Genomic DNA, 13,246 nt, shown 5'->3' on the forward strand with positions numbered 1-13,246 from the left:
CAAGTCACACATATACCTATTATTACATCCAGATGTCCCTCCCTTTTTCCTTTCTCTCTCTGGGTCCTGATAGAGTTGGAGTTCAGAGCTCTCTGGTCATCTTCCTGTAACATTTCTTTCCCACTGGGAGTATGGACCATAATTCTTTTTAGAGTACAGAGGTGGGAGGTCTGGCTTCTGTAATTGCTTCTCCACTGGACATGGGCATTGGCAGGTGAATCCACAGCCCCAGCCTGTTTCTGTCTTTCCCTAGTGGGGCAGGGCTCTGGAGAGGGGAGGTTCCAGGACACATGAGTGAGGTCGTCTGTCCAGGGAAGTCAGGATGGTATCATAGTAGTGTCTGCAACTTAGTGGCTGAAGGTTGGCAAGATAACAAAGCACAAAATGATTAATGAACAGAAAAGAAAACTTGGGAGTAGAACAGATGAGAATAGGGATCTTAGGGTGCAAAGAAGCTAGGGAGTCCATCTAGACATATTCTTTTTTTTTTTTTTTTTTTGCCTCCAGGGTTATCACTGGGGCTCAGTGCCTGCAGCACAAATCCACTGCTCCTGGAGGCCATTTTTCCCTTTTGTTGCCCTTGTTGTTTTGTCATTGTTATGGTTATTATTGTTGTTATTGATGTCATTGTTGTTGGACAGGACAGAGAGAAATGGAGAGAGATGGGGAAGACAGAGAGGGAGAGAAAAAGGCACCTGCAGACCTGCTTCACCACTCGTGAAGCGACCCCCCTGCAGGTGGGGAGCCGGAGGCTCCAACTGGGATTCTTATGTTGGTCTTTACGCCAGGCTTGGTCTTTGCGCTTCTCACCATGTGAGCTTAACCCGCTATACTACTGCCTAGCCCCCGTAAAAAAAAAAAAAAAAAAAAAATTAAAAAGGGATTCAATTAGCCTCCATGTCCTTGTGCTTTGTACTATGCACGCTTAGCTGGGTGTGCCTCTCTTCCTTCTCTTTTAACGGCGGAGCTGGCATTGATGCACGTTTTGCCGTCCTAGGGAGGAGATGTCCAGAGTGAGCCCGGGGTCGCAGCCCAGAATGCCGTACTGTGGGCGAGTGAAGACGCTGTGTCTGCAGAAGAACACGGCCCTCTGGGTGGGCACAGGGGGTGGCCACATCCTGCTGCTGGACCTGTCTACCCGCCGTGTCCTGAGAGTGATCCACAACATCTGTGACTCTGTGCGAGCGATGATGACAGCACAGTCAGGCAGGTGCCTCTGTCCAGACTTTCTTAGGTCTTCTAGAGTTGCACAGACAGGCTCTCTGCCTTCTGCTCACTTACCACAGGGGTGTCCCAGAACTCCCCTGATGAGACACACACTGGGGCGCTTTATAACATTGGAGGGGCAGAAGCTCTTGTCCCTTAAAAGCAGCAGATTGGGGGCTGGGCGGTAGCTCAGTGGGCTAAGCGCACATGGCAGGAAGACAAGAACCGGCATAAGGAACCCAGTTTGAACCCTTGGCTCCCCACTTGCAGGCGGTTGCTTTACAAGCAAGCATGTCTGCAGGTGTCTTTCTCTCCCACTCTCTGTCTTCCCCTCCTCTCTTGATTTCTCTTTGTCCTGTCCAGCAACAACAATAATAACAATAATAATGACAACAACAACCATAAACAACAATGGCAACAAAAGGGAAAAAATAGCCTCCAGGAGCAGTGGATTCATAGTGCAGGCACTGAGCCCCAGAATAACCCTAAAGGCAAAAAAAAGCAACAGATTATTGGGGTGGGTGGGTGGTGGCATACCTCGTTGAGCGCACACACTATGGTGCACAAGGACCCAGGTTCAAGCCCCTGGTCCTCACCAGCAGGGGGAAATTTCACAAGTGGTGAAGCAGGGCTACTTATGTGTCTCTGTCTCTCTCCCTTTCCTTCTCCCCCTTCCCTCTTGGTTTCTGTCTGTCTCTATCAAATAAATAAGATAAGAATAAATAAATAAGTAAATAAAAGAGGTCAAGTGGTTGTGCACCTGGTAAGCACACAGATTACAGTGCGCAAGGACCTTGGGTCAATCCCCCACTCCCCACCTACAGGGGGAAAGCTTCACGAATGGTGAAGCTGGGCTGCAGGTCTCTCTCTTTCCATCTCTATCTCTCCTTTCCCACTTAGTTTCTGGCTGTCTCTATCAAATAAATTAAGATAATTTTTTTTAAAAAAAGATTATTGCAGTGAAACAATGATTTAGGATTTATCTGTTTTCTTTTTCTTTTTTTCCATTGCCACCAGAGTTATAACTGGGGCTTAGTGGCCAGCACTATGAATTGACCACTCCTGGTGGCCATTTTTTCCTCTTTCTTTTTTCCTTTCTATTTTATTGAGCAGGACAGAGAGAAATTGAAAGGGGAGGATAAGAGACAAAGAGACACCTGCAGCCCTGGTCCACTGCTTGTGAAACTACGCCCCTGCCCGGCCTCCAGTTTGTTTGACTTTTCCAGTAAAGATGCACCTGATTAAAAGGTGCTCAGTCCCCCCTACCTCAGATCACACCTGCCTCAGCTGTGAATTTGCTGCTCACTGCTGGGAAGAAGATGAGTTGGAGCACCCTGCCCCTCATGACTGGCTCTTACCTGGGTCAGGTCCCCAGGAAGTCTGCACCCCCAAGGCCTCTGTCCCTGCCTGGCTCTGAGCCTGTGACTTGCTGGTCTCTTATTGGAGTGGGGGTGCTCTGTGGGTCGAGTCTGTCTGTCTTTATTCCCAAAGCCTGGGTCTGAGAGGGCTTTAGACGGATCCTTGGATGAATAGACTTGTGAATGACTTGAGAAACCATTTTTCCCCCTTCAGGGTTATTTCTTGGGCTCAGTGCTGGCATTACTAATCCACTGCTCCTGGAGACCATTTTTTCCAGTTTATTGGATAGGACAGAGAAATTGACAGAGGAAGGGGAGATAGACAGGGAGAAAGAGAGACAGCTGTAGACTTGTTTCACTGCTTGTAAAGCCTCATCCTCCCTGCAGGTGGGGAAGCTGGGGGCTCAAACCTGGATCCTTGTATGGGTCCTTGCACTTAGTAGTCTGTGCACTTAACCCAACAATGACAACATCAATAACTACAACAATAAAACAACAAGGGCAACAAAAGGAAAAATAAATAAATAAATAAATATTTTTAAAAAACATAAACAGCTACCCTGGGTTCATACTCCCAGAGGGATAAAGAATAGGAAAGCTGTCAGGAGGGGATGGGATATGGAGTTTTGGTGGTAGGAATTGTGCAGAGTTGTACCCCTCTTATCCTGTGGTTTTTGTCAGTGTTTCCTTTTTATAAATAAAAATTAAAAATAAACAAATATAAACAGCTGTACTTCAAAAGAAAAAGAAATCCAACTTGTATTATTGCCTTAACAGAAAACTGCTTTTTTTTTTTTTAAAGGAAGCCTTAAGAATGTCATGCTGGTGTTGGGGTATTCCCAGAAAAATAGTGAAGACACAGGACACCCAAGAGGTAATGTTTTAAGTGGTCTGGGGAAGGTGGTGTGGTGAGATTCTGAGTTTGATCCCCGGCAGCTCATGTACCAGAGTGATATCTGCTTCTTTCTCTCTCCCCTCAGTCCCTCTCATTAATAAATAAATAAAATATGTTTTTAAAAAGGTAGTGCTTAGTAAAACAGGTGTCCCAGTCTGGAAACAGTGATTATGTCAGGATGTGGTGTGTGTGCAGGTGACATGGGCTGTAACACTCTGGCCACACTGAATTGCTAGTTTCTTTTATCATGACAGTAATTTAGACATAAGTACCCAAAATTAAGTTTCATTGATTTAGGAGTGGTACATATTTTTTTTTCAAACATAGTGGAGATACCAGCCATTATCAAAGGGAGAACTAACCAAAATCTTAACTAAATGTGAATTTTTTTTCCTTACAAATCACCTTCTGTACAAAGCTCTGATTTTGAAGTGTTTGAAAAAAAGGCTTTATTTTTTCTGAAATGTTACATTGGGAAAGGTCCACCCACCTTTCGAAATTTAGTAGCTAACAGTGTATTTTACACATCTGCAAATGTAATTTTTCTTTGTTTATTTTTGTCTCCAGGGTATCACTGGGGCTCAGTGCTGTTACTACGAATCCACTGCTCCTGGTGGCCATATTTTCCATTTTATTGGACAGGACAGTGAGAAATTGAGAGAGATGGGGAGATTGAGAGGGACAGAGAAAGATAGACACCTGCAGACCGGCTTCACCATTTGTAAAGATTCTCCCCTGAAGGTGGGGAGCCAGGGGCTTAAGACCTTGTGCAGGTCTTTGCACTTCGAACTATGTGTGCTTTACCGAGTACACCATTGTCCAGCCCTCCCAAGTGGTTTTTTTTTTTTTATCCATTTTGTTACCCTTGTTGTTATTGCTGTTATTATTGGATAGGACAAAAATAAATCAATAAAGGAGGGGAAGATGGAGAAGGGGAGAAAAAGATCTGCTTTACCACTTGTGACACGACCTCTCCACAAGTGGGGAGCTGGGGGCTTGAACTGGGATCCTTATGCTGGTCCTTGTACTTCGTACCATGTGTGCTTAGCCTGTTGCACTACCACCTCACCCCCAAGTGTAATTTTAAATGGTAAAATTTTAAATAAATTTTAAAATCATTTAGTGCATTACTCATAGCTGTATATATGAGGTCCTTGTTTGACCAGGCACTGAGTGTAAATGAGCAAAGCTGAACTAAAACTGCTATTTGGCAGAACTTTAAAACACAATTTTTTTTTCTTCTTTCTCTTTCTAGAGTTGCAATCTTGCTTGTCTGTCTGGGACATCAATCTTCCCCATGAAGTGCAGAATTTAGACAAACACATTGAAATGAGACAAGAACTAGCTGAAACAATGAGAAGAATACCTCTTGAATAAGTGGATAGAAACAGTTAATCTCGCCTCTTGTGAATATCGAAAAGGGTACTTTTATTCTTTGAAATTGCTGGTGTGCACATGAAGGAATGTTTATATGATTTATTTTACATATACATGTGTACCAAAATCCTTAACCATGACAGCACTCTTGTAAATAACAATTTAGTACACAGTGTTTGTTTTATTTCATACAGAAACATGTGTCCTCCTGAATTTTGTGGTTGGGTAATGAAAGGAAATCTGAAAAGCACTTAGTCACAATTTCTATATGTAGGACAGTAGGAAACCTTTTTTTTAATTGTTATGGAGGCAAAGTTAAATCCTGTGCTTAAGGTGGCTTGAGAACTTTCTAGATCCCTGCAGAGTAGAGCAGCTGCATCCAGATAGTTTCCGCACTGTGCATTCTACTACTACAAGTTACTTTTAAACACTGAAGATCTGCAAGTTGTTTGCAGGAATGAAGCCTCACAGTGCTAGAGTTCTCTCTGTCCCTGGTGCAGACAACACCTCACACTTCCCAGTGACGAAAGGAGAGTCTGTGAGTGTGCATATGCAAAGTGTAGCATCTTAGAAAATTCTCAAGCCAGAACTCCCACCTTCTGTACTCCTAAAGAATTTTGGTCCATATTCCCAAAGAGAGAAATGATAGATGGAAGATGACCAGAGGACTCTGAACTCCAATTCTGTCAGGACCTGAAGAGAGAAGAGGAAAAAGGACGGATATTCAGAAGTACTAACAGGTGTAGGTGTGACTTGGAAAGGAAGAGAAGGCAGGCCCATGGAGGAAAAATGAACAAATATGTACACATATAGACAGATAGGTATAGAAATAATAGTCAACCCACATCTACACTCCTAAGAGAACTGCTGTAGCTTCCAATGGAAGGAATGGGAACATACAACTCCAGTGGTGGGGATGGTGCAGTTGTACCCTTGTTATCTTGTAGTTTTGCAAATGAATACTAAATCACTAATACAAAATAAAAAAGAAAATGTAGCATCTTCTCCAAGCCTGGTCCAAAGAAAGCAGTCACTCTGTCTCCCTGGTCAGCAGTCTTGTCCCTGTTTGTGGCCGCCCTGGCATTCAGACCACTGGCATGGCTTCTATGTTCCATCTTCTGCGTGGTCACTTTGCTTCTACCTTCAATGGAAAGTCAGTCCATTGATTCCTTATTCCCGCTGTGCTTCCCAATGTGCTTCTACTCAGCTTCTATCTTAAAGTGTAATCCTGTGATTCCAAGTCAGCAAAGTAGGAATGCTGTCTTCAGAAACATAGTCTTTACTGAGGAGATAGCACAATGGTTCTGCAAAAAGACATTCATGCCTGAAGCAGCAAAGGTTTCAGGTTCAGTCCCCAGTACCACCATCTGCCAGAGCTGTGCAGGACTCTAGGGGAAAACAACAAACAAAATAAAATGGGGAAAAGACCCAACTGATCTGCTCAATTAGTCTTCCTAGTGACACCTGCTTTGTTTAAATGCCTAGCTTCTCTAGCTGGAATGCCAGCTCTGCTTTCCAGGGAGGACGTTTTTGATAAACCAGCTGGTGTTCATCTGTGTAATTTCTTTAATAAAAGGAAAATATGGAGAGATAAGTAACTGAGCAGTGTTCTTTCATGGAGTCATACATATTTTAAATGTTTATGGATTTTTACGAGTTCTTCTTTATAAAGTTCTGGTTTTCACACTAGGTTTGTGATTTATTTTATTTATTTTTAAAATGTTTATTAGTGATTTAGTAGTGATTAACAAGATTGTAAGATAACAGGGGTACAATTCCACATAGTTCCCACCCCCAGAGTTCCCTGTCCCAACCCCTCTATTGGAAGCTTTCCTATTCTTTATCCCTCTGGGAGAATGGACCAAGATTCCTTATGGGGTGCAGAAGGTGGGAGTTCTGGCTTCTGTAATTGCTTCTCTACTGGACATGAGCATTAGCAGGTGGACCCATATTCCCATTCTGTTTCTTTCTTTTAAAAAAATTTTTTTATTATCTTTATTTATTTATTGGATAGAGACAGTCAGAAATCAAGAGAGAATGGGAAGATAGAAAGGGAGATATGCAGCTATCAAGAACAATGAACCCACCTTCTCTGACCCATCTTGGACAGAGCTAGAAGGAATTATGTTAAGTGAACTAAGTCAGAAAGATAAAGATGAGTATGGGATGATCCCACTCATCAACAGAAGTTGAGTAAGAAGATCTGAAAGGGAAACTAAAAGCAGGACCTGATCAAATTGTAAGTAGGGCACCAAAGTAAAAACCCTGTGGTGAGGGGTAGACATGCAGCTTCCTGGGACAATGGGGGGTGGGAATGGGTGGGAGGGATGGGTCACAGTCTTTTGGTGGTGGGAATGGTGTTTATGTACACTCCTAGCAAAATGTAGACATATAAATCAGTAGTTAATTAATATGAGAGGGGGAAAATCAATTGTATGTCTCAAAGTTTTTCAAAACACAAACTGAATCTTTTTAATATATAGGCTGTGTATTTGATACGCAGACTCTCTCAAAAGCCTAGACCAAGTAGATTAGAAGCATCCAATAGCACAGCTATATACAAGATACTGGATACTGTACAGCAAACCATAACAAAAGGACTTTTCAAAGTTAACCTAATTACCAAATAATGTGATGATAACATTAACTATCGATTGTCTTTTTGAACCCTAAGACAGCAGGAACCTCACATCTCCACTATAGAGCCCCTACTTCCCCCAATCCTGGAACCCTTGGATAGGGCCCACTTTCCCGTATGCCTCTCCCAATCCATACCAAATAATATTGCATCTGCCAATCACAACCTAACCAACGCAACGATTGCCACCTCAGCATGCTTCACCTCAGACTGTGTCCAGAGACTTCACGTGTGGAATGACAACCCTTCAGCTTCATTACTCGGGTGAGACCTTTCCTTTTATAGTACACTCTGATTTCATCTCAGGTAGTTCACTTTCTAACAAAGTCCCATAACCTAGATATATACCAGTTTCTGTGAGAGAGAGTTTATGTTCACACGTATCCATAAACTACTGCAAAATATATACCTGAAAGCAGAAGTACACTAGAGTTTGAAGTGAGTATTCACCTAACACTTCCTCTCCACTATTCCAAGCTTTGGGCCCATGATTGCTCAACAATTTGTTTGGCCTCGTATGTTAACTCTCTTTTCAATCACCAGGTTCCAGATGCCACCAGGATGCTGGCCAGGCTTCCCTGGATTGAAGACCCCACCAATGTGTCCTGGAGCTCCGCTTCCCCAGAGACACACCCTACTAGGGAAAGAGAGAGGCAGACTGGGGGTATGGACCAACCAGTCAACGCCCATGTTCAGCGGGGAAGCAATTACAGAAGCCAGACCTTCTACCTTCTGCAACCCTCAATGACCCTGGGTCCATGCTCCCAGAGGGCTAGAGAATGGGAAAGCTATCAGGGGAGGGGGTGGAATATGGAGATTGGGTGGTGGGAATTGTGTGGGGTTGTACCCCTCCTACCTTATGGTTTTGTTAATTAATCCTTTCTTAAATAAAAAAAAAAAGAAAGGGAGAATGAGGGAGTCGGGCAGTAGCGCGTGTGGCACGAAGTGCAAGGACCGGTGGAAGGATCCCAGTTTGAGCCCCCGGCTCCCCACCTGCAGGGGAATCACTTCACAAGCGGTAAAGCAGGTCTGCAGGTGTCTTTCTCTCCCCCTTTGTCTTCCCCTCCTCTCCATTTCTCTCTGTCCTATCCAACAACAACAATAATGACTACAACAATAAAAAGGGCAATAAAAGGGAATGAATAAATAAATATATTTTTAAAAAAGAAAGAGAATGAGAGACACCTGCAGCCCTGCTCCACCACGTGTGAATCTTTCCCCCTGCAGGTGGGGGCCAGGGACGTGAGCCTGGGTCCTTGTGCACTGTAACATGCACTCAACCAAGTGCGCCACCACCTCTTCCCCTCCCACTCTGTTTCTATCTTTCCCTAATGGGGCAGGGCTCTGGAGAGGAGAGGTTCCAGGGTACATTGGTGAGGTCATCCAGGGAGGTCAGGATGGCATCAGAGTAGCATCTGCAACTTAATGGGTGAAAAGTGGCAAGATAAATTGGCAGGACAAATTGTTTAATAAACAAGAATCCAAAAATAGGAATAGGGCAGATGAAACTGGCGGTCTTTGTGTGAGAAGAACCTAGGAAGTCTATTTTAGGTATATTCCAAGGGCCCCATGCCTTTAGTGATTTTTGCCTGAGCCTGATAGCTAACATGCAGGTGAACTAAAAATATTGTCTGTGAAGATGGTATCAGAGTTGAGAACAGGACAGGAAATCTGGGTGAGGGCAGAGAGTAAGCTGCTTCCAGAGGTTTTACTGAGACTTATTGAATAGGATTTTGTGTTAATTAATGTGGGCCCTGCACTGTGTGAAGTGCTGGCTCATGTTTTCGCTCAATGTTGTGGTTGCTTTTCTTTTTTTCTTTCAGTTTTCTACAGTGTATTGTGGTTGTCAGAGACGCAGGACAAACCTCGATGAGCATGAGGTGTTCTCATGAAAATGTCTACAGCACCATTTGTTCTTTCTTGACAAAAAGAATAACATGTTGCACCATGAGACTTGTGCAAAATAGTATTTTTATTTTATTTTATTTTATGTGATGAAGATCCTAAGATAAACTGATTATCCAAACAAAGGTTTAGCCTGATCAAAACACTCTCTGAAGAGATTTTTTTTTTCTTTATTATTGCCACCAGGATTATCAATGGGGCTGGGTGCAAGCACTGAATCTACCATTCCAGGCAGTAAATTTTTGCTTTTTTAAAATTTAATTTTATTTTATTGCCTCCAGGGTTATCACTGGGGCTCAGTTCCTGCACTATGAATTCACTGCTCTTAGAGGCCATTTTCCCCATTTTTGTTGCCCTTGTTACTGTATAGGACAGAGAGAAATGGAGAGTGGAGAGGAAGATGGGGAGGCAGGGAGAAAGACCGACACCTCCAGACCTGCTTCACCACCTGTGAATCGACCCCCCTGCAGGTGGAGAGGCAGGGACTGCAACCAGGATCTTTACTCTGGTCCTTGGCACTTCACATCACACCATGTGCGCTTAACCCTTTTCTTTCTATTTTATTTGATAGGACAGAGAGAAATTGAGAGGGGGAGGTAGGGAGAGAGAGAGACACCACAGACCTGCCTCACCACTTGGGAATCCTCTCCCCTGCAGGTGGGGAGCAGGGACTTGAACCTGGTTCCTTAGACATGGAAATGTGTGTGCTTAGCCAGGTGCACCCCTGAAGGGCAGTTTTGAATTTTTTAAGCCTTTTTTTTTTAAAAAAAAGATTGTATTTATTTATTAATGAGGAAGGAGAGACAGAAAGAGAGAGAGAGGTAACCAGATATCACTCTGGTATACGTGCTACTGGGCACTGAATTCTGGACTTCTAGTGCATTATCCACTGAGCAACCTCCCAGACTACGGGGAATTTTTTATTTTAATGGGAAAGCTCACTTAGGGAGCACGCCATTCCATCTGCATGCTCCACAGCCTGGGCTTGGAGCCCATTTCCTACAGTGTACACAGGGCTTCATGGTGACAGAAGCCGAGAGAGGAAAGGACAGTGCTGCTGAGGTCAGGCAGGTCCACACTCAGAACATCCCCCCACTCCCTCCATGTCCAGTGTGAAGTCAAATTGGCACCTGACTCTGTCAGATGCAGTTGTCACAGTGGCCTGTTTGAAACCCCCAGCCTCCCGCCTCACTGCATAAACCAAACTTGGAATCAAGCTGTCAGGCCAAGCTGCTGGGAGTCCCTCTATCTTTGACTGAAGACATTCCTTGCAGCAATTAGATGTGCCAGAGAGAAGTGGCCAGGGCACAGGGTTTGCTGGAGAAAGAAGGCTCCAGCAAATGTCCGTGTCCTGGGCTGGGGGCACACTGAGGAGGAGCTGACCAGAGGCCCCCAGCACTAGCTCCGAGCACCCAGTAAAGCCCATCTGCATTGGATTGAGTGAGTGTGGCCTGCACATCACTTGTGACCACTCATCTTGGTCATTGATAGTGGAAAAAGATATCTAAGTAGGCATAAGTATAGAAACAGAAAAAAAGCTGGTGACCACCAATGTATCCTGGAACCTCCTCTCTCCAGAGTCCTGCCCCACTAGGGAAAGATAGATACAGGCTGGAGGTACAAATCCACCTGCCAACACCCATGTCCAGCAAAGAAGCAATTACAGAAGCCAGAACTCCCATCTTCTGCACCCCATAAAGAACTTTGGTCCATACTCCCAGAGGGGGAGAAATGTCAGGGGAAGATTACCAGAGGGCTCTGAACCCCACCTCCATCAGGACCCAGAGAGAGAAGAGGAAGAAGGGAGGGACATTTGAATATACTAATAGCTGTATGTGTGACTTGCAACGGAGAGAAGATGCTACCTTTAGAAAAGGCGAGGGGGATCATATATAAAATACAGACAGACAGTTGTAGAAACAGTAGTTAACACATATCTGCAGCCCTGGGAGAACTGTTGTAGCTTCCAAGGAAGGGAGTGGGGACACAAAACTCTGGTGGTGGGGAGGGTGCAATTTTGTAAATCAATATTAAATCACTACTAAAATTTAAAAAAAAAAGACTGAAGAAAAGAATGCCTAGCAAGACAGTAATTGTGCAAGACAATTGGCAGTGTGATCTTTAAAGATACGGTTTTAGCTTGGACACAAGACACATCTCAGCAGTGCAGATAGAGAATACAGACAGAAAGCTGATGTTACCAAGGCACACCTATACATTTATCAGCAGAAAACCAATCTTCCTGGCATTTTTTTTTTCAGGGAACCTGACATGAGACAAGTATCAATTTTATTGCAAGCACCCTGCTCAGAACTTTATAAGCCCACTGTCTAAAAGTCAGGTTCAAGACATGCCTCTTCTTACTGAACATGAAAATAATACTGTAATGTCAAATTGGGAGTGGTAATTCACCATACATATGCTAAGTTAAAGCTTATGTGTCAGTGATGATAAACTTAAACAACATTCCCACAATTTTCTGTTTATCCTAATAGATACAGTTGTATTCTTGTAAAGGAATAACACAGTGCCTTTGTTCTTGTTTCTCACAGTATGGAACTTCTCATATGACAATAAGAAAAATGTCTAATTTTCAGTCACTCAGTTGTCCAGCATAATAGTGGATTATCCTCTAGAAGAAAGTAGAGAATTTCTGGTTGCCCAATGCAAACAGACACTGGTTAACATTTACTGTACAACCTCAGGTACAAACATTATTAACAGGCCAAGTGCTTTTGACCCACACAGGTGGTATTGTTCTGTAACTGTTGACCTTTCCTCCATTAAGGTATTAGCAAGTCTACAGATACTTAAGCCACATCCTTTAAACTAAGAAGGAAGCGTTTAGCAATTCTATTTGATGGATCTGGTAATTTTTGTTTTCATCTTATGGGCGGGGGGTTGCCTTACAGGACAGTTGTCTACACATGGGCTCAATTCCCTAGCTCTGTCTGATGGTGTCCAAAAAAAGCACTGTCACCCCCATCCTATGGCTCCACACCCCCTCTTTCATTCCCTCCCCAGAGTCCCCTTCTTTGGTGCAACAGCTCCCCACCCCCAGTCCAAGTTTCACCCTGTGTTCTCCCTTTCTGACTCTGTCTCCCCTCCGTGTGAGGTCATCTGATATCCATTCTTCTCTTTCTGTTTCAACCCAGCCAAGGTTTCCTCTCCGGCCCACACCTAGGGTGTGTCTCCATCTTGAATGGGTGTAACAAAAGGTTAAAAGACGTTGTTGATATGTAAAAGTCTCAAATTCCTTCTCTATTAGAAATGTTAGATCGTGCAGTAGATATGCTAATAACAAGTTTTGCTTCATAGTAAGTAAGTTGCAGCCAGCTGCCTTTGGGACCCTAGGCCGTTCCCCGCCCCCATGCAAATGCCCGTCTCGAGGCAAGTAGCCCCCCAGAGGCAAGAAATGTTTTTTTTTTCAGATATGGCCCCCTCAGGCCTTCCCTTGGCAACATGCTGGTTTTGGTTATATATGTTTCTGTTCACCCCACACCCTTGATACTATAGTCATTTAGTTAAAAAGAAAAGGGGGAATTGTCGTATGCTTTACATTGGCTTGTTCTAGCCCTCCCCCTCCAAGAGAATTGGATGAGTCCTGTTAATTTCGCGGGCCTGCTTGGCCCCGCCCCAAGGGACCCTGGGAGAGGGTTCCGGAGTCCAAGAGTTCCTGAGTTCCCCAGTGACAGAGTTCCTGAGTTCCGGAGTGCGAGAGTGCGAGAGTTTCAGAGTTCGAGAGTAAGAGAGAGGGTTCCTGAGTTCGAGAGTGCCAGAGTTCCTGAGTTCCTGAGTTCGAGAGTTTCAGGGTTACAGAGTAAGAGAGAGTGCCAGAGAGACAGAGTTCCTGAGTTCCTGAGTTCG

At 44.1% G+C, this 13,246-nt stretch overlaps 1 protein-coding gene across 4 annotated transcripts in view; it reads left to right on the forward strand.

Annotated features, from left to right (window-relative positions):
• Positions 1-6,430, forward strand: part of LRRK2 (leucine rich repeat kinase 2) — a 155,947-nt gene extending 149,517 nt beyond the window's left edge. For all 4 annotated transcript variants that reach the window (XM_060194684.1, XM_060194680.1, XM_060194679.1 and 1 more), the window contains 3 exons: positions 998-1,210; positions 3,371-3,438; positions 4,715-6,430. In XM_060194684.1, the coding sequence (XP_060050667.1) occupies positions 998-1,210; positions 3,371-3,438; positions 4,715-4,836 (403 nt within the window). In that variant the 3' untranslated portion in view covers positions 4,837-6,430. The remainder of the gene's footprint in view (positions 1-997; positions 1,211-3,370; positions 3,439-4,714) is intronic.
• The last annotated feature ends 6,816 nt before the right edge of the window (positions 6,431-13,246 follow it).

This window comes from Erinaceus europaeus, chromosome 7 (genome assembly GCF_950295315.1).
Source record: "Erinaceus europaeus chromosome 7, mEriEur2.1, whole genome shotgun sequence".
NCBI lineage: Eukaryota > Metazoa > Chordata > Mammalia > Eulipotyphla > Erinaceidae > Erinaceus > Erinaceus europaeus.